The 26,997-nt window shown below is 53.6% G+C and overlaps 1 protein-coding gene across 1 annotated transcript in view; it reads right to left on the bottom strand.

Annotated features, from left to right (window-relative positions):
* NCOR2 (nuclear receptor corepressor 2) overlaps positions 1-26,997 on the bottom strand; it is a 159,809-nt gene that overhangs the window by 89,475 nt on the left and 43,337 nt on the right. The window contains exons 2-4 of the mRNA XM_065739140.1: positions 24,624-24,835; positions 14,253-14,380; positions 8,410-8,590 (exon numbers count right to left, since the gene is read on the bottom strand). Of these exons, the coding sequence (XP_065595212.1) occupies positions 8,410-8,590; positions 14,253-14,380; positions 24,624-24,728 (414 nt within the window). The 5' untranslated portion in view covers positions 24,729-24,835. The remainder of the gene's footprint in view (positions 1-8,409; positions 8,591-14,252; positions 14,381-24,623; positions 24,836-26,997) is intronic.

The following is a 26,997-nucleotide window of genomic DNA, read 5'->3' as shown; positions in this document are numbered from 1 at the left end:
CACACTACTCCTGCCAAGCACCTGCATCCTCTTAAAGCTGCCCTGCAGAAGGCACCGAACAAAACACATGCATCCCACACCACCGAACGCAGCAGTTGCAGCCACCAAGCAAGCAGGTGACGCACTGGGGCTGGACCACAGGCTCAGCACTGCCTGCAGGAGCTGGGATGCTGAGGAGCGTGGGGATGGATGCGCTCTTCCTCCTCCCGGGTGCTCCCACCAGGTGCAGCCTCCAGCCCAGGGATGGCAAAGCCACGGTGCCAACTTCTGGAAACATCACTTATTGAAAAATAAATAATCGAGGGGAAATGAGAAGACAAAAGCCCTTCTCAGCCCGGTGTTATCAGGCAGAGGAAATGAGACTTGTAAAGCTCCCATTCAGAGAGGAGTGGGGGGGAGAGAAATCCCACTCCAGACGCACTTGAGCGAACAGCTTTTGAAATGGAAATGTCGCTCTTCAGAAACATTTAAATTTCCTCCTATTGCCGGGGAGGAGGAAGGACGCGGAGGAGCGAGCAGGGACTCCTCAGCCATGCAAATTCCTGCGGGGTCCATTGAGGCAGCGGCGGTGGGGATTTGTCGGGAGTTAATCGGGGCGGCACACGGCGCCGGGAAGCTGCCTTGAAGGGCATCCGATTTAGAGAGACGGGAATGAATGAACGAAGACAGCTCTATTTAATCACTGCAAGTGAGATATACTTCAAGGCTGCCCGGCTCGTGCTCCTTTCCCTCCATTCTCCCCAGTGCAACGACCGCCCAAGCTGCATTTCCCCAAATGCAAGAGGCCGAGCTGCCGAGAGCCTGATCATCCCGAGGAGCTGCACTGCCCCATCCCTGGAGGTGCCTAAGGATGGGCCCTGGGCAGCCTGAGCTGCAGGGCACCCAGCACATCGCAGGGTCTGGGGCTGGCTCACCTTTAGGTCCCCTCCAACCCAAACACTCCACACAAGATGGAAGAAGATACTCAAAAGAGAGCTCCAATGGTGTCAGGACCAGCCTGCTTGCTAGAGCCATAGCACCCAGCCAGGCCCAGCTGCCCTGGAGGTGAGCAGGTGACTGCTGTCTGCAGGCTCATTTAGTGGATGCTCTCCCAACGCTGGAAGAAAACTGAACTCAATGGCAATAGTCCATGACCTTGTTTTCTCCAAAATCCAGTCCCCTCAAAAGCAAGACCTCATCACCCCCATCTGAACAGCGTGGAGCACACACATGCAAGCACACCTTTTAAGACTCAAACACACACAGTGAGAGACCCAACCTCAACAGCCTGGGCATGGACACAGGTCACCACTGGACATGACCTGTGAAGTTCCCCAGCTGAGATAACAAGCGAAAAAACAAGCAACTTTCTGAATCCAGGCTGGGCTGGCTTCCATTCAGAGATGGCTGCGCTGGGAAACTTGTCTAAGTGTGAAACAGGCTCACAGTTATTTGGATGCTTTTGGAAAAGAAAAAGAAATAACCAACACAAATAGGCTCGGGGGGAAAAGCCCTTCCCCTCGTACAGCTTCTCAGGGCTGTTTAACAGAGCCCTGAGCAGGCTCACGGGTCCCCAGCACATGGTGTGGGTGGTATGGGACAGCCAGCAGCTGCCCTATCCATCACGGCCAGTTGATGGCTGTGCCCATTGCCATACTGTTCTACTAATTGTGCTGACGTGTGGTAGGGCTGCCTCAACACTGCCTGCTTGTCTGAGCAGCCATTTCCTGCCTGCTTTCCATGGGGAGGCCGCAGACCGAGTCAGGTTGGGGCTGCAGAACCACAGCCCCCCAGCGTGACAGCAGCAGTGGGGCAGCAAGGCTGGGGGAGCGTGCTCAGGTGTTGTGCCAGCCCCACCAGGCCAACGTGTCCAGAAAAACATGCTAAGAAAATGTGTCAGGAGGCACTTCTGGACTTATTTTGAGGAATTTTGTTTGCAGGTAGAGATGGTCTTGGGGTTTAAGAACCATAAGGTTTTGAGCATCAGAGAGCTGCGATCACAGAAACACCAACCAGGGGAAGAACAAATGCAGGAGCAAGCCACTCTGGAGGACATGGTGAGCAGAACCATTTCCAGCTGCAGCTGCTGCACGAGCTGCCAAAATTGCAAGCTCCTGCCTAGGTCCTGTCTGCAGAACAGCACCAAGCACCCCTGCCCTTCCAGGCCATGATGTTAAAGAAAAAAAAAAAAACAAAATCTCAGCTCCCATAGCAAGAATGAGCCCACAGTGAATTTGTTATTATCTGTTAGCAAAGCACCAGCTTCCCACCAAGGCTGGAATTTCCATCTCGGTTTGGCAGGCACAGGCCTATGAAATGATTACTGTGTTTACTTTTCCTTTGCTAACTATAAAATCCCATTCCACCACCCTGCCAAGAATGACTGAAGCTAATAAAATTCAGGCATTTGGAAGAAAGCAATAACAAACCTCCCTTTTGGGGCTTTATGATGAAATTTCCCCACTCCAATCAGAGATTATGCTGCATTCATGCACACTAGTGATGTCTCCAAGTGCACCCGGGATCAGCTCAAATCAATATTTAGCTTTGCTTGAGACTGTGAGCCTTCCCTTTGCCTGGATCTCTGATAGCATAGCTGTAAGAAGCCTTTGAAAGCACAGCTTACAAGCGTAAGGCAGCATGTATGTGTGTATGCATATATTACATACATAAACATGCAAGTTTTTCAATTAAACTATGGAAAGCATATATGTGTGAAACGTTTATGAATGTATCATCCATATAACCCCCTCCAGATACACTGAAAGCCATTAACAGAATGTGATCTATTTACGTACATAAACCTGCTTATTTCTTCTGTAGCTTTTAGTGCCTGAAAGGCTCAGAGTGCATCTCTGCTGGCCCTGCTGCTGTGGCAGGAGCCATCGACTGCCGGGGGCTGCGTGCCCCACGTCACACCCAGACTGCTGGCAGGAGATAAAACAGCACAGACCTGAAAAAACAGGCTGAAATCAAAGCCTGTGCTCGCCCTGCTCTGTAACCCCGTGGGGCGGCTGCTCTGCATGGGCTCTTTCTCAGGCTGCCCTGGGGATGCCCCCCCACACAGCACAGACCCGGGGCTGCACGGAGAGCAGCTGGCAGCCCCCACCGGGATGCAGGCACACAGAAGTGGGGCTGCATGCTCGTGCAGATAGAGGATGCTCAGGCAGCACCGATCGAAGAAAATACCAATGCAACGCAGGAGGTTTCTCAGGTCATTTCCCATGTGAATTTCTGCCATACCCTCTCCAGATCCCAGGGGAGGACGGAGCACGGTGTCCTACCCCACGCCAGCTTGCTGTGGGTAACAGCACGCTTCCAAGGGCAGAGAGAACAGGCTCCACCGCATTCCCACTCTTTATTCTCTTGGAGGAAGGTGCCAAGAATTAGAATTACATTTTTTGAGAGCGGCAGAACAAGCCAAGGGCCTGTCAGCTTGTCCTAGAACAACCCCTGTGTGCGCAGCCAGCATTCCTGCTGCACGCAAGCGTCCATCAGCACGGAGCTGCAGCTCGCTTCGTCGTTCCGTGAGCCAGAAACCCTCCGATGTGCTCTGCCTCAAACACAGCCAAAGAAACGTTGCATTTAAACAGCAGGTTTGGGTCCAAAAAGAGAGAAGGCTTTCAGAGTGTGATTACAACAGGGCCCCTTGGCACCCACCAACGCTGAGTGTGTTGTTGGGAGATGAAGCTCCTGAGCTACAGCGAGGGCTGCTGCCACGCTCAGTGCTATGACAGCTCCCACACCACAGCCGAGAGCAGCAGCTCTGCTGCCAAACCCAGCCCTGGAGTCACTCCCACACCCCCAGCCCCATCGACAACACTGCTCAGCACCGCACGGGATGAGCGTGCCCTCCTCCTCACACACAGCACTCAGCTGATCGGTGTCACAACTCATGGCTTTTGGTGTATGAGTCACTGCTGTGGATTTACAGCATTTCATAATGATGGAAAAGTACAGCAGCACGGATACACCATGCTGTACGCTCATGGAGGCTGCCCCGGGTGCCTCCTGAACCCCCTGCCCCATGTCGGACCTGCAGTGAGGGGGGTGGAGGGAGCCCAGGCTGTTCTGCAATAGCTGCAGTGCCTTTGAGCTGGCAGTGAGCTCCTGCTGTCTGCACAGTGGGCAGAACATGCAGAAATGGGAAGCACCACACACCCCATCCAGCAGCAATGCTCCAGGTCTAACAGGGCCAGAGGGCCACAAGTGCAGGATCTCAAATCAAAGCTGTGCAGCACAGAAGCCCTTGCCTCTCCTTTCCAGGAAGTAACTGCAGGGCATGTAGCAATCCTTGCTGTTATAGAAAGAATGGGCTTCAGAAGCATTTTACAAACACATCTGAGACAGAAAAGGCACACCATGGAGCTGTGGCTCTCCAGTCATCAGAACTGAAAAAATCAAACACTGTCAGTCATGGGGTGAGAGCTCCCTGCCTGCAACGCCCCGCACTCTGCCCTTCAAAGCAGGGCAGCAGCAGAGCAAGCAGGGGCTGCCACGTGCTGCCCTGGTGGAAGATGGACAGGTGGCTTTCTGGGGAGCAAGGGGAAAGCAGGGCACTGGGAAACCCATCCAGAAACGTCTGCACTGTGACAGCAGGAACAATGCAAATATTTCAGCTTTTAAGTATGTTTGGAACAACAGAGTGTGCCAACATCTCCCTCATCTTCCCAGAAATAGCCTTGAATCACTGCTGTCCTAACACACAGTCCTCCCCCACCCCATGGGATCATTCCTGCAGTCAGATTTGTGAGCAACAGCATGGTGTGTGTGTGTGTGTGTGTGTGTGTGTGTGTGTGTGTGTGTGTGTGTGTGTGTGTGTTGGGAGGGGGGGAAAAGACTGAGTGTGCTGCAGTGAGACCCTCTGCTGCCCCACATGCTGCTGCTGGGTGCCCAACCAGCAGCTCTGGAGGCACCCAGCAGGGGACACATGCCTGGGGCTCGCAGCATAACTCTGGCACACAGGCACTCGGTACCCAACCTAAGTGTGGGGAGGCAGTGGGTCCCAGCATGGGTCCATTGAGGGGGCCGTGTGCTGCCCCTCTCTGTGCTCAGCAGGTTTCAGAGCTGCTCCCACGCATCCTGCCGGAGCGCCGTGGCTCTCTGAGTTCAAAGTGCTGCTGCTTCCACCCCCTCGCTCCCTTCCCCCTGCGCTGGATTACTCAATTAGAGATTATGCGTTTGCCAGTTCCCTCATAGCCAACTGGGGCCTCTGCCAAGGTCAACACGAGTTCCAGCCAGTTTCATTAATAACTGTGAGACCAGCCCACTGGAAACTCTGAGAGGTTAATCCCAGCAACAGATCAATGTTCCCATAACAAAGCCACGCAGAAAACCACGGAGCAGAGAGCAGGCTGGTGATTTACCAGCTCTGCACTGGGATTGGGGCGCTTCCCTCGCTCACAAATGGGATCCCTGCCAGCAACACCCCCTCCCCAGGCAACCCCTGGCCAGCAGAGAGTGGAAACGGGGCTCCCCGAGGCCCCCCCAGCTCCTCAGGGTGCTGTCAGGCTGCTCAGGGCTGGCCAGGAGCCCTCCCATCACTCCTCCTGTTTTCCAGGAGTTCGGTGTAGGTTGGGCTGTGAAACGGGCACAGCTGGTGTGAAATTTGGCGTGCGTGGTGCTGGCTTCAACGCGTCATTAAAAATGCATTTTAAACGTGTTAATTCATCCTTTTTCAATTAATGGCTTTTAAAGCTGCATTAATGTGCATCAAAGCACAGCGCCCTTTGCCCCAATTTCTGCTTTGCCACATGTGTTTCCTGGCCTCAGCACTGCCTTTCCCCACAGTCCCACCTTCTCCTTTCATATCGCAGTTTTTTTCATTCACAGCACAACAAAAACATTCGCGCAGAAAGGGAAGAAATTAAAACCCTCCAACAATGCGAAGCAGAGTCCGAGCACTCACAACGCACTGCTTTTTAATAGCCCTTCTCCATCAAAAGCTGCTAAGTCCTTTACAAAAGAGGGAAGTGGCATTGTCCCTGTTAACCGACGGGGAAATCTGAGATGCAGAAAGGGGAAGAGACTTACCGGCGGCCTGCTGGGGCAGATGGCAGCGAGGTTCGGGTTTCCTGAGCCTGCCCTGGCCCTGCTGCAGGGCTGTGGGGCTCTGCTGGAGCAACAGGCTGTGACTGCAGCAGCAGCAAGCCCCTGCGAGAGGGCTAAATGCAGATCACAACTGACTCACATCCCATAGGGAGAGCATCAAGCCACGTATATGGTGGAAAAGCGGCCGCAGAAATGGGAAGAACAAGTGGAAGCACGAGGGGAATAAGAAGAGCTGGATGGGAAGGGGAGCGGCAGGACAGAGCTCCAGCTCTGCAGCGGGTGCTGGGTGGCCAGGCACAGCATGCAGCACCAGCACCCATGGCTGTGGGGGGAACAGGGACCACACGGACACACGACTGGCCTGCTCTGTGCTCCTCTGACCTACTGTCACGTGCTTTTCCCCACCCGACAGAACACCAAACCCACCCAGGGTCCTGGGAAGTGGTTCCAGCACTCCACCATGAGCACGCCTGGCAAATCCCCACCAAGGCCACTCCTCCAGTGGGTCTCACATCCACGTCATGGTGATTGAGAAAGCAGGCCGCCCACTTCAGTTCTGCCCAGCTGTCCTCGGCCAGCTCAGGGAAGCAACTTCCCAGAGGCAGTGTCAGTCTGGATGGAGGGCACCAGGAGGTTTTGTCCCCTGAGCCCACCCAACAGCAGGAGCAGCACGCTCTGAGCCCTGCAGCAATGTGACAGCCACCCTGAGTGGGGGAGAGATGCTCAAGCAGGGAGAACAGGTAGGAAAACAGCTTTCTGTTCCCCAGCTTGAAGAGAAATACTGGCGCTCGAGGGTATGAGCGATACAAGGTTCATATAAAAAGGTATTCTTTGCTGGATGGAGTGAAACATGGCTGTAAAGCTGCTGCTTTTGTAAGGAATGCTGCCCCAACATGTCTGTTTTCCACAGCCACAATGAGCTGAGTCACTGAGAGTCACTGCCTTTGCATTGCACACTCATCCTCAATTGAAGTGAGGCTGCTGTGATCCAGAACGGGGCAACCCCAGCTTACCCCTTGCCTGCCAAAGACAGATAAGAGCCATACAAGATCCACTTCTTTCCTGGGAACGTTAATGGAAAAATCTCCACAGCCTGTTGCCAGGACTTGCCACAATCTGTAAAGCCATCAGGAAGAGCAGTACACGCAGCACCTCGGCCAGCCCTGCTCCGGGAACAGCCAACCCAGCCCACTCAGGTGCTCCCCAGCCACTTTTCTCTCCTTCCAGACTGCAAAATTACAAATGGCTCCACTAAAAGCATAATCTTGTCCTGCTGAACAGTATGCATCTCAGCTTTCTCTCTCTCTTTCATTAACAGATGTTTTAAGCCCCATAAAATGCATGTAATTCTTGGAAATGTGTCACAGACCAAGAAGCAAATGCAGCCCCTAACTCAGCAACTAATGCCTCAAGAGTGGCTTTGCCTATTAGAAACAAATAGCTGAGACAATGCGTGGTTTTCCGGTGAGAAGCAGAACAGAACTGCTGATGGAAACAACATGCAGACAGAAAAGCTGTCCTGGTTTCCTCACATCTTTGGAGAGAGGACATCTTTGGTTTCGTGGCTAGCAGTTTATTTTCCCCACAGCCGCCCAGGCCAGCACCCACAGGGATTGCTGCTGTGCCAGAGCCCCCATGCTGCAGGGTCCCTGCTGCTCCTGGCAGCACCTTGCAACCTCCAGCTCTGGCCAGGCCTCTCCTGAAACACCAAGCACCCCAACTGCCCTCGTTCACCCCATGTCAAGTTACACGTGCCTCTACCCCAGGATAGCCAGCAGGACTTCATGCCATCTCCACCAGGAATAAACTCAAGCTCATGCTGAAGTTGAACACTATCCATCCCAATACAGCACACAGCTTAATCCAAGCAGGCACAGGAGCCAGGGGTTGTTCTTCGTAATATTTATCATGCAGGCAGAGGAGGTAATTGCAAGTAAACAGTCTGCTCTGTTCCAGGAGACTAAGACAAGGGAGGCTTTCCTGGGGAAGATTATATTAAGGAACCACCAGCAGCCAGTTCCAGCCCTTCAAACACCGATATTAAATAAGGAGATGCGATAAATAAGAAAGGTCAAGTAAAAATCAAATTAAGGCACAGTATCCAGAAAAGCCAGACACAACCAACCCTGGACCAGCCAACAGGAACTTCCTAAATGCTCTAGAGTGCAGCCAACAGCCAGTAAATACAAGTCCATGAAATACAAGCCCACAACTAGAACAGTTTAGGAGAAAACCCTACATCCTTTCCTGCCTCTGAAGAAGTCACCTCATGTCGGTGTGTGCCATCCAAGTGCACCAAGCACTGTGTGATGCAGCGGGGACAGGGAGCCCCACAGGCAGCTCTGCACAGGACGAGGGGACCCCGGCCGCAGCCCTCACCTTGGGCAGCTCCTCGCTGCCTGCCTGCTGGCCCTGGCTCAGGAGGGGTGAGTGCCGCAGCAGTGGGTCCTGCAGCAGGTCCAGGCGCGGCCGCTTCGTTTCAATGAACTCCAAATCTGATGGCTTGGTCAGGTCAGACAGATAGGAATGCGCCTCGGTTCTCAGGTGCAGCTCCTGAGACCTGGGAACAAAGAAAGCAGATTTCAGAACAAGAGCTGGCTCCGCTCCCCATGCTCTGAGACAGCAGGCAGGACACAGGGCTCCCTGTCCTGTTCCCAAGGGTGGACCGAGGGAGAAAACAGCTCCAGCTCACACATGTCAGCCTGCACAGCCCCAGGGCACCCTGCCTCTCCTGCACAGCAGCCTGAGATCTCTTCACCTGTTACACATGCAGCAGTTGGTAATACCTGGAAATTGGCTTTGGTTTTGCTTTTTTTTTTTTTAAGCAGGTATAAAACTTTTTGCTGCTCTGTTTTTGCTAGCGGGATTCTCCTGTGGGAATTGTAAAAGCTTCCTACAAAAACACACTCAACCTTTTACTATGCCCAAAGATCAGCTTTGTTGCAGCGGCTCCAAAGGTGTTTTTAACACTTCAGGCAGATGTCTCTCTTAAAAATTACAACAAAACACCAGAGATTCAAAACTTGGAAAAAAAAGCAAGGCTTTTTTTTTTTTTTTCTCCTTTTTCCTTTAAGAAAGATTGTGGAGTTCTGAGCCGTGCAGCACGGTGCCAGCACACCCACAGCACTGGCAAAGGGAGCAGGCTGAAAGCTGCAAGTTGGGATGAGGGGAAGCAAGCACACTGCAGGGATGCCAAGAGCAAGCACCAAAGGCACAGGGCTGTGTGCTGTGCCCCTCCAAGCTGGGGCTGCAGACGGCCAGGCTCACCTTGCTAACTCAGCTTCTGGGAGCACGGCAGGAAGGGATGGGCCCAGAGCCCTCTGAAGGCACTGGGAGCCCTTCCAGCAGCTGCAACAGCCCTGGACTGCATCCAGGGGAAGGAGGTGCCGGGTGGAAATCACCTTCCCCGCAGTGCGACCCAAGCCCAGCTCCGTGCAACTGAGCCACAGCTTCTCTCTCACTACTCCTAGCTCCTCGTCTGTATTTATGTTTTTCATTTAAATCCCAACACCAGACCCAAAAAGCACACAGGCTTGGACCAGGACAGTCCTTGGGTTTGGCCCCAAAGCACAGCTCAGCCACACAACAGCACCCAGCCCCCTCCTTACGTCCCCCTGCCCAGCCCCTCCTGCAGTCAGCCCACAGCTGCATGCGACGTCCCGGCTCTGCTGCAAACACAGCCACAATGGGCAACTGTTGAGCCGGGCAGGTGTTAAAATATTCCAACACCCGTGGCTTCGCTGTAGCGCAGCAATTAAAAATCTGATGTGTTTATTCTCACTTCTTTCCTTTCCTTTTTGTTTTCTTTTTCCTTTCCTTTTCTTGAAGGCCACGTTACCCAGAAGCTGCTAATTGCCGCAGGACCGTGCTCAGAAAGCGCTGTTTGTAACGCAGGAGCAGCACACCGCTCTGCTGAGGCAGTTACTCACAGAGAGGCAGGGGCTGTGCTGGGGAGAGCAGCTGCCACATTACAGGGTGCTATTCTGTTTCCATTTCCACATCCACGGGAACTGCTGTTGATTCTGTGCCCTGGAATTTCCAGCCGCTCCCAGGATGGCTCTGCCCAGCAACGCTCCTCTCGCTGCCTTCACACCTCCCCCCGTGCACCCACACCTGCAGGAGCTCCCCACAGCAGTCTTTTATATGGCCACGACACTGCCGTGGGCACAGGGAGAGCCCTGCCCCCAAACCTGCACTGCACTGAGTGTGGGGTTTTGCTGCGCTTCCCCAGCAGCTCCCACCTGGCTGCTTTATTCCAGAGATTCCTCCTTTGGAGGCTGAGGGTGTTACCAATGGCACAGGACCCCCCCGGAGCCCCTGGCCATGAGCACAGCAGCTCCATTTGGGGCAGGTCTGCGGCCGAAGACCAAAACGACCCAAGATTGGACCTTTGGTTTTCTGCTGAGCTAAACAATGAACTGCACGCTGCCAGCTGCATTGCTCACACACCACAGCCCTTTCCCCAGCAAACTCATGGAACATGTGGCTGGAAGCTCCTGCACTTGCTGAGCACTGAGACCTGGTACGCCAGAACCACCTGAGCACAAAATGGGTTAAAAAGGGGCTGGCTGGTAGCTGGGTATCAGGGAAGCTGAGAGCATCCATCTCCTGGGAGAGAGGCTCCAACCAGACACCCCGAGCTGCCCTCGGGGAGTTCATAGGAGCAGCCTTGATTAGATCTAAATGGATCTTACCTTTATCTTCCTAACTCCGCTCAAGTGAAATCACAGGGAAATGGATGAGTACAAACTCCTCCTGAGGTCAAAGAGAAGCTTCCCAGCCCCCAGTCCAACCGAGCAGCACTCCAGTGCAGTACACCCCATCCCTCCTGTCCTCCACCATCCCCCTCCTGTCCCCCACCAGCTGAGCAGCAGCAGTACCACCAATGCTGCAGCCCCAGCAGCTGCCCAGCAAGGAAACGCTTGGAGCTCTGCTCCCACCTGCAAACACTGCTCCCTGCACCATGGGGACACAGGCAGGCAGCTGGAACAAGAAGCAAGGTAAGCAGTAACCTTGGTGCAGCTGTTTATTTCCTTCAGCTGAGATGCTTTGGTGGGAAATGGTCTCCAAAAAGAAATAAATTTTAAAAAAAATACTCTATCTTCAGCCCCCACAGGTATAGACAGACAAGAAAATGAGTGAGTCCCACAGAAAATCACCAGTGCTGATGTGAATTATTTATAGTCAACCCTAAGATTTGCAAGAGGTTTCAACAACCTCTTCATGGCCAATGTTATCCAGAACAGAAGACTCAGCAAATTGAGACCTGTTAAAGAGAGAAACCTGAGGGTTTGTGGGAGGAAACTGCCACCAGGCAGCTAGAAACACACACACTGGGCCAGCCTTTGCATTCCCTCATCACACAGCTGGAGAGGGAAGGGAAAAGCAGCCCGTGTGTCTGGGTGGGGAAGCTGGGTGCCCTCACCCTCTGCTGTGCCAGTGGGTCCCCAGCATCTCCACGAGCTCCTGAGGCACTCCTGCTCCCCAGAGCATCACTGGAGAAACCCCCCAGCAGCACTGTGTCACCAGAGCACTCCCTGGCCCAACGGTTGCAGGGACAGCCCATGCTGGCCAGGCTGCTGCATGCATCATGAGATCACCTGGATCACCTACCCTCCCTAGAAATAACTCCAGCTCAGGATTGGGTGTGGGAAGGCTGCTCCATACACACTGTTATTCCTCCATCAGTGGCAACACTGAGCCCAAGTGCCCCACAGAGCACACTGACCTGTTCCACCTGCTGCCTCCACATCTCCCTGCTCACCCACAGAGCAGTGTGTGCTCAGGAGCAGGCTGCCCACGGCCTCATGGGCCCACACACCACAACCACCCTCTGCAGCCCACATTTTCCCACGCTGATTTAAGGAGGACAAAAAAAACCCCAAAACATCCACCTCCTGGATCATCATTTCAAGTGGGAAAAGATGTGGAGCTCCACAGTTGCAGGGGATTTCAGCTGCACTGCTGAGACAAGGGTCACCTTTAAAGAGGGAAACTTTAATTAAAGGCCATAAATAAGAGGCCATTGGTCACACAGCTCCCTCTGGAACAGTCTGTGCCACTTGGCCTGGCACAGATGAGGGCTGAGCAGTGCCCATTACTTCCAGAGGCTTCACGCCGGGCTCCCATAGCTCCCCGTGCTCCTCAGCCAGAGGATTAATCACGTCCAACGAGTGCAGTAATTAGGCCTGCTCTCATGCTGCACTGCACATGGCTATCTCGGGTGGCTGCAGAGATGCAGCAGCTGCTCAACATATCCAAAATATCACACTTCAGAGGAACACTGGGAACCTCTGCAAAGCGCCTGCGACCGCTACGCAGAACAGCTCCGAATAAAGGCCACGGTCTCATGAACTGGTAAAGCAATCTCCTATGAAAACAGTGACTCATCTCATTCTGGATGAAGGCAGAATATCTGTGTTAATATGCATATCACTTACTCACAGCCACATCTTCTGCTGTCCCCAGCATTCCTGTGTTAATAAGGGATTTTGCTCCAGAGAAGTCTGGTCCATGCGTCCTTCCAAGAAAATGCCTGCTACCAAAAAGCCATCGAAGAAAGCAGCGCATGGGAAACGTAGGGCCAACTTTCCCTATAGCAACATGCTGGTGCCAGGCAGGGAGCACAGGGCTGGGGTGGGATGAGACCCCTGCTTGCAGACAGCACAACCCGTGCCCCATTCCATTCATCCCCCCATCCCCGCTCCACAGACGTTATTTGTTTGCCACTGCTCCCTCTTCCCAGCCCTCATGCTGAGAGCCAGCTGCCTCAGCTCAAACCCAGCAACCCCGGCGCAGGAACAGAGCCAAAGTGCTTACAGATGCTCCTGGCATCAGCCTGCCAAGGGGACTCAGCTGCTTCCACCACCCTCCCTGGGCCGGAACCAGCGCTGGGTTTGGGGGTGAGTGCCAACACCCAACCTGACCTGCTCCGGGAGCTGCGGGGCCTTGGAGTTCTCGAGTGAACAACCACACACCCACAGGGCCCATTTACAGCACAGCAGGCTCTGGTTTGGGGCCGGCCCTCACACCACAAAGTCGGAAAAGCAAAGTCTGTGGGAGAGCTTTTAACATGGAGCGCTTAAAGACGCAGGGAAACAAGAGCTGCCTTTGCCAAAGGGATGAGCACCTCCCTGACCTCAGCTCCACTTAGTCTGGGACCAGGAGTTCTGCTCATTTACCCACATTCACTTGATTATCAGCTCAAAATTAAGTTTGGAGAGTTGTGCTGGGCACAACCAGCAGACCCCATCCAGGAAAGGCAGAACTCTAGAGGTTGTGCTTTGCCTCCAGGTTACCACAGGGCTTTCCCCCTCTCTGCTGAGCACCAAGTTGAATCCTCCCAACCAGAAACACAGCCCTGGCTGCATTTCTAGCCAAGTACCCAGTGCTCTGGCTGCTCTGTGACCTTCAGCAACCACCAACCTGAGCTCTTTCTCCTCTCCGCTAACAATTACAGTTTTAAAGAAGCAGACTCATTTCTGGCTGGCCACAAGCAGCAGCTCAGTGACTCTGCACTACTTGCATTCTTAGCCTAAGGAACAAGGCATCAAAAAAAAAAAAACCAACACTTTGCATACATCTACTGCTGCAAGGCTATTTCACTTCCAGGCAATTTTTATTTTTATTTTTTTTTGCAGAACCACTAAAGCATCAAATGCAGAAGAGAAACTGTGAGAGAGAGCAGCATTCTGTGATGAACAGAGCCTTTACAACAGAGCAGCTCCTGTGGTTCGTGCAGCTGCAGCCCCACGGCGCCCACCCACCGCAACCTCAGGGGAGAGGCGACTAAAGCCATCAGCGGTGACACCGGGAGAGCCACAAGGGCAGAGGGAGGGAGCACAGCACCTCGGGGAAAGTTGTGAGAGGAGCACAGAAAGAGAAACAATAACAGCGAGAGCGGGGAGGAAGAGCAACCCAAGAGGAAGCGGGGATGAATAGTGGCAGTGAGCTGTCTGCACTCCTCCCTCCAGCACGGGCAGACACATGCCAAAACCAGCAGTGCAGCTTCACAGATGGGGTGTGCACGGTACTTGCTTTTTTAGCACGTCTATGAAACACATGACAACACAAGAAACCAGAAGGTGCTGCTTGCATTAGGTAAGGTACAGTCGGTAGCAATACCCAGCATCACTCAATGCAGGTTGCGTCGAGTCCCCGCTGTGCCCCCCAGGGCTGTGCATAGCTGGGTGCCCCCCAGCCCCAGGAGCAGCACGAGGTACCTTTCATTGCCAGGCTGGAACTCGGACAGCAGGGACGGCCTCCTCCGCTGCGGCTGCATGATAGACCCGGGCGGGAGGTGCGAGGCGAAGTCCCTGGAATGGTGCTGGTACTCAAGCAGTGCGACGTCCTGTGGAAACAGACAGAGCTCGTTAGGCTGATGGCAGCTTTCAGGACCCCCCCACGCCAGGCTCGTGGGGCTCTTGGCACCCACGCTGTTCGGGAGATGGCTTCAGAGCCAGGTGAGAGAACGTGAAACATCACAGGATGCTTTCAGCTTCAGTAACCCACACCGCAGCGCGGGGAGAGAAATAAAGAAGAGAGGAAGGATCACAAATGTTGTTCCTTTAAACACAGCTCCCCTGGGCAGAGCTGAAGGGGCTCAAAAGGATAGTATGCTACTTATTATGTGCACATCCCTTTTGTTCCTTGACCCTTGGAGAGTACAGTACAGTATGTTCCCGATTTTAATTAAATAAGAAGCCCTCCTGCTCTGTGCCACAGGCTGACTCCAGCAACAGCATTTCAGCACCTACATTTCAGCCGCTATTTTTTATTTGCAGATAGATACTTGACCAGAAAAAGAAGACTAATCATCTAATTAACTGAGACCTTCAGCAGCAGCACAGAAAGCCCTGCCACAGAATTAGCCGTGCTAACACCGACACTTATTTACATTAGCACCAATCTCACCTGGGAGTCTATTTCACACGGCCCTCACCCAGAGCGACACCAAACAAAAGCTCTGACTGCCTCACAAAGGAAGAGAAACATCAGGGTCAAAAACAACAGCAACAAAAAAAGCCCAAAGCAAATCACCACCCACCAAATATAACGCCAAGTACTCACAGTTGGGAGGGGAAAACCTCTCAGCCCAAACAGCTGCACGGGCATTATTTGATCAGATGTAATGAGGGCTGATAAACCCCAGTGCACAGCAAGGAGCCTCAGCATGGTGAGGGCAGGCACGCAGGGGATTTTGGAGATTATGCTGCACCAACCTGCACCTTTCCTTCGTGGAAATCCAAGGGGAAAAACCTGCTCTAAGCACTCAGTAAAGGGGAGCCAACAAAACCAGATCCCTGCTGCAGTTCTGCCCCACTCTCCCAGGAGCTGTGAAGGTCAAACACAAATGGAGGAGGAAGGGGAAAGGCAGTTCTGTAAGGCACACCAGGAGGTGAATGTTGGGGAGCAGGTTCATCTTTCTGCAGCATCTAGCAGCAGTGTCAAGCTCTCAAAGATGATGGGAAAGGGCAGGAATCAAAGAAAGCAAAACCAGGAGCCCAGTGGGCCCTGCAGCCCGGCACCTCTGGGCAGCTGCAGGCAGGGCTCCATCTACTCACATAGCAGCGACCTTCCAGCCCTGCTGTACATTCAGACCCTAACAGGAGAAAGTCCCCCACATGTGAGGCCCCGTGGGACCACAGGTCAGAGCATGCCATGATCCCATGTGGATGGGAAAAGCACAGACACTGAGGTATGGGAGCAGTGAGACCTCATAGCCTGACTAGGGCCTGCAGCAAGCTTCTCCTATCTGCACTCATCCTCTCTTCTTCAGAACTAAACCAAAACCTGAGCTTCTGCCACTGATGTACAAAACAAATACACACCAGCTGGGAAGGCACAGCAGGCCTACAGCCAGGGCACTCACCTGCTGTAGGTGTACAAACGAGTTACCCACCTGGGAGGCTGCAAGCCTGTGTCCTTGAGAGGAAAAAAAAGAAAGAAGGGCTCCTCTGTCCTGACAGTCATCTGTCTTCCCTCTTCCCCTGCCCACACACAGCCCTGCCTTCTCTTCCTATGACATCCTTCAGAAAGCAACTCCTGGAGCTCAGAGCCTGCTGGCATGGCCAGGAGCAGCAGCGTGATGCTCAACCCTGGGACCAGGACTGCATCCCCCTGCCGGGCACTGCTGTCTGACTGCTCTTCTTCACTCATGCTGGCACTCAGTTTTAGTGGAAGAAAACATAACCTGAAAAATATGCGAGGGGAATTAAAAGTGACAGATCCCTGTGCCCTGTGATGAACTGTCAAAGGAACCAAGGGAGACCTGGCAGGACGTAGGTGGATTAATTGCACAGAAAGTTACTGCAGTACGTTACCCTGTGAGCTAGCAGCGTGCTTTTCACACACAAATGCCGGAAAGGTTTACGAGCTGCCTCCAGAAGAAACCTCGGTGTCACTGCTCAGTGTTTTGAAGACCTGCTGGGAGACAGCCACACCACGTCCCCTGCCCGGACCACAGCTCGTCCCCTCCCTGCCCTTCTACTTGCACACCATGCCCCTGCCAAACCTCCTCCAGCTGAGCTGGGGCACTCACGCTCCTCAGCCCCTGGCTCCCCTTCCCATCACTTCCCACTGGAGCAGGGCTCCTCTCCCACCAGCCCTCCTGTGGCACAGCTGCTCTCCACCGACAGTCTTTGTGACTTGCAGAATTTCACAAGCTCTGTAAACGTCACAAAATAGAAGAAAGCAGACAGAATATGGAGCGTTATGGAATGGAGCACCTCTTCTGTGCTGTTGATATAAATTAAGCCTCTTCACTCAACCAAAGGAGGGGGGATGTTTCCAACACAAAGCCAAAGCTAAGAGACCAAAAATCAGTTTGGAAGTTACAAATTCGAGACCTTATCATCCCCTGATAAGCTTCCCAAAACACAGCTCTGGGTGGAAGGAACTGTGTCAGCTCTAATAGCGCCGGCAGAGCATAAGCAAGCAGGTCAGGGCTTCCTCTCCACCTGCACCACACAGAGCCAGGTTTCCCAGGTCCACCTCTACGTAGCCTCCCAATACCCACAGGGCTGCAGGGGCAGCTCGTGGCAGCACTCCTTCCAGCCCTGTGTGCTGACAGCCCAGGCCAAGGCAGACCTGGAAATCTACAGGAGCCACCAGGCAGGAAAGGAAGGTTGGATCTCTGTGCTGGGAGCAGCGTGACACTGAAATGCAGCAAAGAGGCTGAGCTGTCTGTGCCTCCCAGGCCCAAAAACGCAAAGCTCTTCGTCCTTCACAAGCCACCTGGCACTGCACCGTGCTGGAGTGCTGCCCTGGCCCAGGCCAATCCACCCTGTGTGCAAGGAACAGACGCATGAAAAGCAGCAAGCCGTACATCCAAAGCTCAGGGCAAAGCCAGCTAAGTAAAATTAGAAAATCAACAAGGAAAGCCTACATTACCCACTTTCAAACCGTGCACCTGCAGCAGCAGAGGAACAAACCACCAGGAGAGAGCTGCTCAGGGCTCGGCTCACACTGCAGCGGGGAGGCACCTTCCCCCAAGGACACGGAGCAGCACGGGGCTGTGGGCACAGAGCACAGGGACAGCACTGCAGTACCTCACAGTGGGGTGTGAGCGCCTGCAGCGCAGCCTTCAGCACCTCATGTGATGTCAGGAGGACTGCTGCAAACCCCTGGCCTTTATGGAGCAGTCAGATCCTTTACAGCCACAAACGTGCCCCAGCGCAGGCTCGCTGCAGGAGGTCCCACTGCACAGCTCCCAGCCCTGCAGCACACAGAGCAGCTGGCTGAGCTGAGCCAGCAAGGACAGCAGCATCGTCCGAACCGGACAGACACAGCATGCCTTCGGTGCCATAAATCACGGCGACAGAGCAATCCCACACAAGGCCAACATCTAAGATAAATAAAATGCTAACGAGCCAAAAACAGCCTCATTAAAACACACTTCTTCACGCAGCAGACAGAGAAGGTGCCCTGGCAGGCTCCCGTCCCAGCATGCCGTCCTTCGCTGCCAGCGGGGAGCGCGATGTGCCGCACCTCCCCGGCCCGGGGTGCTGAGCAGGGAGCTGACACACTCCATCTCACCGACCTGGCGCGTTCTTCCTCAGTGCCGCAGAGCTCAGAGTGCCATCTCCCTCCTCTTCCCGGTGGATCCTTTCACCCTACATGACCTGGTTCTTATCGGGCTCATTTAAATACAATCATCAAACCGTCTAAAGCCCGGAGACCGAATGCAGCAGTGCAGAAAAGCTTTCAGTGGCACAGAAACGCAGACGGCGACACGAAAAAAGAAAGCTGCTTCGTGAGAGCCCTCAGTGCGCTGCCTTACCTACTGCAGCACCTCCAGGGAAATCCTCCCCGTGCCCTCTGACCTGGGGATCACCCAGGTGCCCAACCAATGGCTGTGGCAGCTCGCAGCCCGCCTGCCTCTCTCACTTTCTGTTTTGAACGCGTGTGCCTTCCAGCGTGCTTCATTCTTCCCCTGCTCGCAGCCGAGCCACGGCAGCACGGGGAGGCCGGGGGCAAAGCTGGGCTCCAACCTGTGGCACAAGGACCAGGCAGTGCTGCAGCCATGGCACCGCTGCCCGCTCCATCTGTCCCATCAGTCCCTGAGGTTGAGGCCCCAGGGAGAGGAGCCCGCAAGAGAGGAAGCCTGGAGCTGCTCTTGAAGTAAAACAAGTGAGCTGCTGCTCCTCTCTTCCTGCTACTAGCAGAAAAATGAGTGTAAACACACAGGGCTTTCAGCTGGAATGAGCCTGCAGGATGCCCAGCACAGCTGGGTGAGCACTTGCAGTGCAGCTCGAGCTGCCCGCACGAGGCCTGACCCTGCTGCTCACCACATCGCATCTTGAGAAAGTAACCAGGAGCTCCCCACTGACTCAGTGCAAAATAAGATCAATTCGCTTAAAACCACCACTCTCCTCCTGCACTGACACCCGGCAGGAGCAGAGCCAGGGTCCCCCATCCCATCCTCACAGATTGAGGGAACATCCTGAGCCAGAAGAGACCCACAAGGACTGTAGTCCAACTCCTGACTACACCCAGAACCACACAAACAGTGTTTGAGAGCACGGTCCAGATGCTCCTTGAGCTCCAGCAGCTCCAGGCTGTGCCCACTGCCCTGGGCAGCCCGTTCCATGCCCACCTTGCAGAGCCTTTTCCTAACACCTGACCTCCAGCACCTCGCCAATGGACGAGGGACACTTCCACTCCACTTTGTGAGCCCTGAACTTAGCAAAAAGAAGTTGCTTTAAACCTCTGCCAGCAATGAGCGTGACCTATTTTAGCAATAAAAGGAAAAGCTGTCCGGTGCCTGGATACCCCCTGGCACTGGCAGCAGTTGCTCATCAGGCCAAGAAATGCACTTCTGAGCCATCGCCTGGAGAATTCTTTTTGTCCAAAGCCAGCTCAGGTTGGGGGAGGTTTGGGAGGAAGCTGCATGGTGACAGAGCCCCAGCACAGAGGAGCAGCATTGACCCAGGAAGCAAGAGAAAACCTCCATGCAGCATCACCACTCTTACTGATCAAAGCAGGCTGTCCCCAGGCACTCTGCTGTCTGTCCCACATCCTTCCCAAAAGCCTGGGTCAGGCTCTTTGCGGATTCAAAATAAAAAAAAAACAAATACCAACTGCCTCACAATTAGCTATACTGTTGGAGATAAGGTTGGTAATAAAAACCTGGCTGGGCGTGCACATTTTTATCTTGCCTACAGGGATGCAACATGTGCTGAAAAGACAAATGCCCTCATTGTTCTGACACAGCCCCTTTGCCATCCACCTCCCAGACGCTGCTGAGTTGGCCTTTTGTTTTAGGAGGTGACCACACTGCGCGTGGCCTCTTCTTGGAAGGCACTGACTGCTGCTGCCATCCCTGCACTGAGGCCGTGGCTGCTGCCAGCACCATCAGCACCCGCAGCAGCTGCACAGTAATGCATCCTTCCTGAAGCCTTTCCCCCCTCCCTCTGCACAAACCAGGGTGGTCAGTGATGTGTAGCTGTCCCGTCTGAATGTGCCATTCACAGAGAAGTGACTGTGTGGTGGGGGCAGCCCCCAGCTCCTCTGGCTTCCCAGTCATCTGAGCAGCTCCTGGTGCCAGGCCAGCAGCCAGCCCGTCCCTGCAGCCAGGGCTGCACACAGAACAGCAGCACATTCATCACGGGGCTGCATTTGAATGTCTCTCTATCACAAGACTTTTAGCTCCTTCTTTTGTCCCAGTCACATCCAGGCACAGTGAGCCAGCAGTGAGCCCATCTCCACGCCAGGCACTCTGCTTCCTGCAGCCACTCCTGGCCACAAGCCTTGTTGTGGGGTGAGTGACACGCCAAACCCCAGACATCCACATTTAAAGCATCAGGTCACTTTGCTCATCATCACCTCTCCTCTGCAAGAGACCCCCACCATACAACACCTACCTGCTGCCTTCCCCCGTCCCCCACTCAGCTCCCAGCTATACTTCCTTACAGCTGCACTGCAAATCCCTCAGGTTAACGGACCCGACCCACTCACAGTGCTGTGTAACTGACTGTCAGCGACGAGCAGCAGCACCCCCAGTCCTGCAGAGCACAATCCCACTGTAGGAGTTGGTGGAGCAATGCAGACAGTCAAGCTGGCAGTACAGGCGACCGCTTTACGCCTCCAAAAGCAGCATTAGCAGAGCTCTACCTTTGCCAAACCACATATGCAGCAAGTTTTTTCTTCCCCTGTGGATTTACAACTCTGAAATCAACAAAAACCAAAGTATCCTCTACATCAACTCGTGTCCAAAAAGTAGATTAGGAAACAGCCATAAAATTCTACTTGAAGAAAAAGAGCTGTTTTGTATAAGTGCTGTATCCTAGGGAAAATGAGCCCAGCTCACAGCAGCTACTGTAAGCCAGCTCCTTGTTCCTGGCACGGAGAGAGAGAGACCCTGGGGCAGAGAATTAGGTGTTCTGTTCCTTCACTTGCATCTCTCCTGATCCTAAATCACAATTTTCACACACTCCCACCTGGCCAAGACATCACTTCAGCACACCGCTCTGCACCAACCTCGTGTCCCTGGTTTGGGTCAGTGAAAAAGTAAGCTGGCCTAGAACTGAGCAACTGCTCCTACACAGGAGCTGCTTTGCAAGGTGTTAGCAAGCAGCTAACCATAATGGCTTACCATGAGCTACTCCTGGACAAGAGGGGCAGCTGGTGAGAAAGCACAAAGGCCTGCGCTAGCTGGAGCTCAGCGGTTAAGGAGGGAAGCTCCTGCTGCCATCCCACAGGGTGGGGAACAGGGCTTTGTCAGAAGGGGATGCCACACTACCACCACAATTCAAATGATGACAGAGCACGTGCATGCATTCCAACTGTTCTCCAATCCCGATTAATATCTCCTGTAAGCAACAAAATGCCATAAGCACTGCTGAACCAGAGGCTGCTCCGGTGTGGGGACAGCCAGCTCCTGGCAATGGCAGCACGCTCCCAGCTGACATGGCACAGCAAGGAGCCAGGGCAACCCTGCTGCCCCAGGGAACAGTGACCACGGAGAGGCTCCGGGAGGACAGGGGATGTGTGCTATGCGAGGACATCCATCTGTTTACAGAAAATATCTGCAGGTCACCTGCGAAGGAATATCCGTCATGCCAAGGCTTGCTCCGAGAGAGCATGAACTTCGGACACATTAGAAGGTTAATGGGGTAAGTAATGTGCTTTTTCACCTTTAGCTAAAGGTCACAAAGCATTCAAACAATTCTTCTGTTCCCAAGCAGAACATGACAGAATCAGCCCAACACCCCAATATTACAGCTAATTAATATGGAAAACTAACATGCTTCCCCTCAAAACTGGTTCATTATTGATTTTTTCCTTCAAGTAAAAGTTAAACAGAACAGAATCCTTCCACTAAACCTTCTTCCCTTTAAAAGCGCTTTGCACGCTTGGTAAAGTTGCTTTGTAAGTAATTTTTTAATAAGATGGAATTAAATCTCAGGGTGTTATAAGATCCCACACTTTCTTACCCTGCCTCCTGGGCAGCAGATGGCACCGAATTAGAGAGGAAGAGGAGGAGAAAGAAGAGGAGGAGAAAGAAGAGGAGGCCACAAGGCAGTAGGAGCAGCCCACCCTGCAGAAGGCAGCTGGCTTCACACGCTGAGCCAGCCCTGCGGGCCCACCACCCTCCCCAGGGCAGGCACAGCATGGGTAAAACCAGCACACAAAGCCCCTGCTCACCCAGCACTGATCTCCTCTCCTCCACCAGCCCCCGGCTCAGCAGCAACTCCTGGATCCTGCTGCTGGGAGCTGGTGCCCATACATACCAAGCACATTCCTGTGAGTTTGTCTGAAATGCATCTTTTTTCCCCCATTTTGTTGGGCATTCCCTCAGGTTTGGCAAGCAGGGAGCAGAAAAACGCCCAGCCCGCTTCCCCTGCCTCCTGCCCCTTCACGACGCCCACTCCCGCTTGCCTCATCTGTGAAACCCAACAGCTGCAATCCTTTAAATCACTTTTCATAAAGTGTCTCCAAGCCTAAAATAATGTCACGGCTCATTTCGGAGCTCAGTATTCCTGCTGCACTGCGTTTCCCTGGGTGCGCCCGTCACAGTTGGACTGCAGTTATTTATTTCTGTTCCCGTGGCATTTGCAGCCCCGCTGTGCACAGCCCCCACGTGCCCAGGGGGAGGTGACCGGGCCACTACCGCAGCCGGGGAAGGAGCCCAGGGCCGGCAAGTTCCCAGCATGAAAGGATGTCGTGGAATGCAGCAACCCAGAACCGAGACCTAATGAGATGCGAGGCACGCCAGCACTGGGTTGGTTTTGGCCTCTTTTGCTTTCTTCCAAACAAGCTCTCACTGTGCAAACACACCCCATGACAAAACCGACCTGGCCAAGACATGCAAGCAAATACCGCTGACTTTTAACATGAAGCGGCACAGCGGCTTCAAAGCAACGGAGCTCTCCCGAGTAACCCCACCAGAGAGCAGCCCCCAGAGCCACGGCACGGCTCCGGGCACGGCTCCTGCCTGCCCCCCCAGCACAGCAAGGTGTGCTTGGTGCTCTCTGGGGCTGGCACGCTTCCACTCAGCGGAGGGAGGGTCCGCTCGGCCTTCCAGCTGAAAGCCTCCACCTCCCCTGCCCCCAGACACCCACACGGCATCGCGTAACTTCAGGAGATTACACGCGGCTGTAAAAATAGCTTCTAGAAGCAAAAGCCAGCAACTTCTTCCAACATTAACAGGATAGAATAAAAACAGTATTCACTCCAGACACGGAGCGGGACAGGTTGAAGAGACCAAGAGCTCAGCTTGCCTTGCAAACAACTGCCCCATTCGGGTCCCTCTGCTGATGTGACACTAAGGGAGCGCTGTGGGTTGGCGGGGGATGAGGACTCGACCCCAAAGCCAGAAGCCATCTGTCCTCTTCTGAAATCCCCCTCCACCCCAAGCTTTGTGTTTTAGGGGGTTGTTTTTAAGTCACAGCTTTGCAACACCAGCAGACCTTGCTCACCTGGTCACATCCTCCTGCTGAAATTTCTGATAAAAACAAAACAGGGATTTTCTTGTTGAGACAAACGTTCTCATTCTACCCACCGCCCAAATAAACACGCTCATACCAGTGGAAGCAAAACTCCCCTAGATCAAACCAGGTCAGCCTGTCTCATAGCCTGGATGAAAAGCCTCTTTGTGCAGAAGCATGCAGACCCCAAGCGATCTAGACGAGCCAGTTAACTCAGCCAAAAGCTTGTCCGTCCTGCACCCTCCGTATGTTCCTATTTCAAAGCCATTCCAAACTCATACTCTGCTCTAATGTGGTGCTCTGTTGAAGCCCAACAAAGAGGGCAGACAGGGAAATTTCACCTCTTTGCTGACATCTCTTGGATTTCCAGGCTTTCAAGTCAAACCTGAAATTCATCACAGCAGGAGTTTCACAGTTCAATAGCCTTCACCATCAGCAGTGTAACCCTGAGACAAGGTCACCTCGCTAACTCCCATTACATCCACTGTACCGGCTGCGGTCACCGTGCTGCAGCTCACTAAGGAGAGCACACATCACACTCCAGCACCTAATAAGATTCATTTAAGCAGCCTGAGCTGACTAAAGCTGCTCCACTAAGGAGAGTTTTTTTTCCTCCCATTAAGAGCTTAAACCTAAAGCATTCAAACATCCAGGATGAGCAAGCAGGGATGAGTGACAGCACAGCGAGAGGCTGGATCTGGATGGATTGACCCAGTGCATTCAGCAAAACTCAGCCAGCCCTCATCTCAACATGTGGCTTGGCCCTTCAAGGGACATGACTACATGTCAAGGAAGAGAGAAGGGAAAAACATGGGGAAAGACCAAATGCTGAAAACCAGCAGTATATTTCCTCCTTGCCCCACAGGACTACCACGCAAAGCAGGGCTGCTCTCCTGACCCAAAGGCTGCAGCAGTTTCACTCCTGCCCTGAGCACATCACTGTACCGAGCTCCGCTCCCAGCGAGGCAGTCCTCAGCACACACTGACACAGCAAGGGGAAGAGCTGAAAGCACTATACAGAGCACAACATGGGAAAAGAAGGGCGAAACCCCATATCACAGGCATGGAAACAGTCTGATTTCTGCGTGGCAGCCACATCAGAGACCAGCACAGAGGAACTGCTGCCCAGCACGGGGTGGTGTGGGAAGGCAGCTCCTGTCTTACCGTGTGCGGCCGGGCGATCTGCACCGGGTAGGACATGGCGTGGGGGGGGTAGCGCGGCTCAGCAGCGCGCCAGTTCTGCGTCACGGGCTGAGTAGATCCAGACATGTCGGAAGAGCAGACACGGTGCTGGCTGCTTCCAAATCACCAACAGAGGATTAGGAGAGCCAAGAGCTCCTCTTCATCGTGAACGTGCTCTCCTCGTCGCGCAACAACTGCGAGCAAAGAGGAAAGCGGCAGATTAAAACTCAGTCAACCACAAGACAACCAACACTGAGGCTTGGATGATCCCCAAAACCTGACCGCCCTCACGGTTCTCCACCGGCCCCGCTTCCTGCACTCTCCCCCCATACCACACCCCAAGGTCCCTCCTCCAGCACCCTGCCCTGCTCACACCTCCCTGCACCCGTAGCACAGTGCTCTGCTTCCCAACCCCAGCAATTCCTGCACCCACATGAGGCAGCCCCCACTGCCAGCAGGAGCCGGGCACCACGCTGCCCAGCACGGGGCTGCACCGTAACTCGGGGCTCAAGTGTGTCATGTGCCTCCAGTGCCACATCAACACTGAATCGGCCCTTCTGATTAGGATCGAGTGTCACAGAAGACACCATGGCCCAGAGGGTATTTTCACAAGCTGGTCGCCCACACGCATGGTGGCTTACGTGTTGCAACTCCTTCTGCAGCTGCAGCACAGTTGGGAAACCAGTGGGAGAACTCCCCTCGGCCCAGACAGAGCTGCAGGGAGGTGATGGGGCTGCAAGCTGCCCAGCTCTGCTCCACAGGGAGCACAGTGAGCCCAGGCCAGCACTGTTCAACCAAAACAGCAGTTGGTGCGTGCAGAAAACAACAATGGGTGGGAAAGGGAAAAAAGAGGAAGAGTTTCTTTCCCTGTGAGCCCACAGATGTGCCCACACTAATGGAATGCCTGCTATCTGTGCCAGGCAGGCACAGGACTGCCTCGCCGCCTTGCCCGTGTCCACACGGCCACAAACCAAACCACAATGCAGTGACAGCCCCAGCAGCAGCACATGTCACGAGGAGATCACCCACAGAGGGCCCAAACTTCAAAAGACACCCATAGCCAATTCCTAGCAAGGCTGCAGAGGGCAGAAATGCAGAGGTATCTCAATGCTGCTCCTGAGGGAGCGTGCCCAGGGAGCCCAGCACAGCAGCAGGACAGCTCTGCAGCTGCCACCACACTCATCCCACTCACAGTAATGTTTGCAGGGCACAGCAGGACCTTGGTGAGCAGCCACCCCGGGAGCACTCCGTGCCCTGGGGATGAGTTTCTAACTAATTGTAGGAGAGGAATGCAAACAATAGGAGCAGATTAATAGGAAATAAAACCAGAAATAGCACAGGCAGGCTCTTTAAATCTGGACTGTTTGCTTACTACTTTTCTCAACTGATTTTGATGAGGAACAGATGTTGTCTCACCGGAAAAGTATTTCTCCCCCCTGGTTGGAGTCTTGATCAGGGAATGTTTTATCCACAGACCTGCATTAGCCATTATGGTGCTAGGTATGAGATTTACAATCTGATTAGAAACAGGAGAAAGCAAGAGGTTGCTGGCAAACCTGGCCCCAGGACAGCAACACAGAGCTGCAGGCACTGAGCGGGGGCTTCCAAGCCGGTCTGCTTCCCCCCACACCCAGGAGACTCCCAGATCCACATCCCAACACCTCCAACCTTGCCAAGGAACACCCCAAGGACCCGCTGCAAAGCAAGGCAGCATTCCTGGGCCTGAACCTCAGCTCATCACTCACAGTGCCACGTGGGTGAGGGGCTGCGATTCCCCATCTCAGTTCCTCTGCCTGAAGGTGAGAAGAAGACACTCCCAGCTCACAGAACTTACCCATTTCTCTGTCCTTCTAGAAGCTCTAAAGATCCCAATAAGAGCAGACTTCTTGAATTTAAAATAAGCATTTTATACAAGCAAAGACACGCTGAAATGAGCTTAACAGAATATTCTGTTTCTTAAGCCCGAATTAACGTTACTCAACTTGTGGTCTACGGATCTTGGATGGTCTGCAGAAGCCGTTAGAAGGCAGCACCCACACGAGCACCCCAGCCCAGGCGTGGGCACAGAGCTCAGGAGCTTTCTTACCCACATGTTCTTTAAAGGATGGGCAGAAGTAAAGAAAAATAATTAAGACATGATGAAAATGATTCGAGGGACCTTCCTAAGAAACGAACCACCGTGCACTGATAATGGGTTTGTCTAAGCAAAATGTGCATGAAATTTTCTTGGAGCACAGCTGACATCAGACACAAATATTTGTGTGTACTGTATCTGTGAAGTCCTTTCAATGGAGAGCCAGGCGCCTGCCGTACATTTGGGGCTCTATTCAGAGTAACAAAGCAAACAACATCAGCG

Source organism: Cyrtonyx montezumae, unplaced genomic scaffold (genome assembly GCF_038088225.1).
Source record: "Cyrtonyx montezumae isolate F1298 unplaced genomic scaffold, pur_monq_1.0 scaffold_23, whole genome shotgun sequence".
NCBI classification, from domain to species: Eukaryota; Metazoa; Chordata; class Aves; order Galliformes; family Odontophoridae; genus Cyrtonyx; species Cyrtonyx montezumae.
Note: the sequence above shows the minus strand (reverse complement) of the source record. Positions and strands in the feature narration are given on the sequence as shown.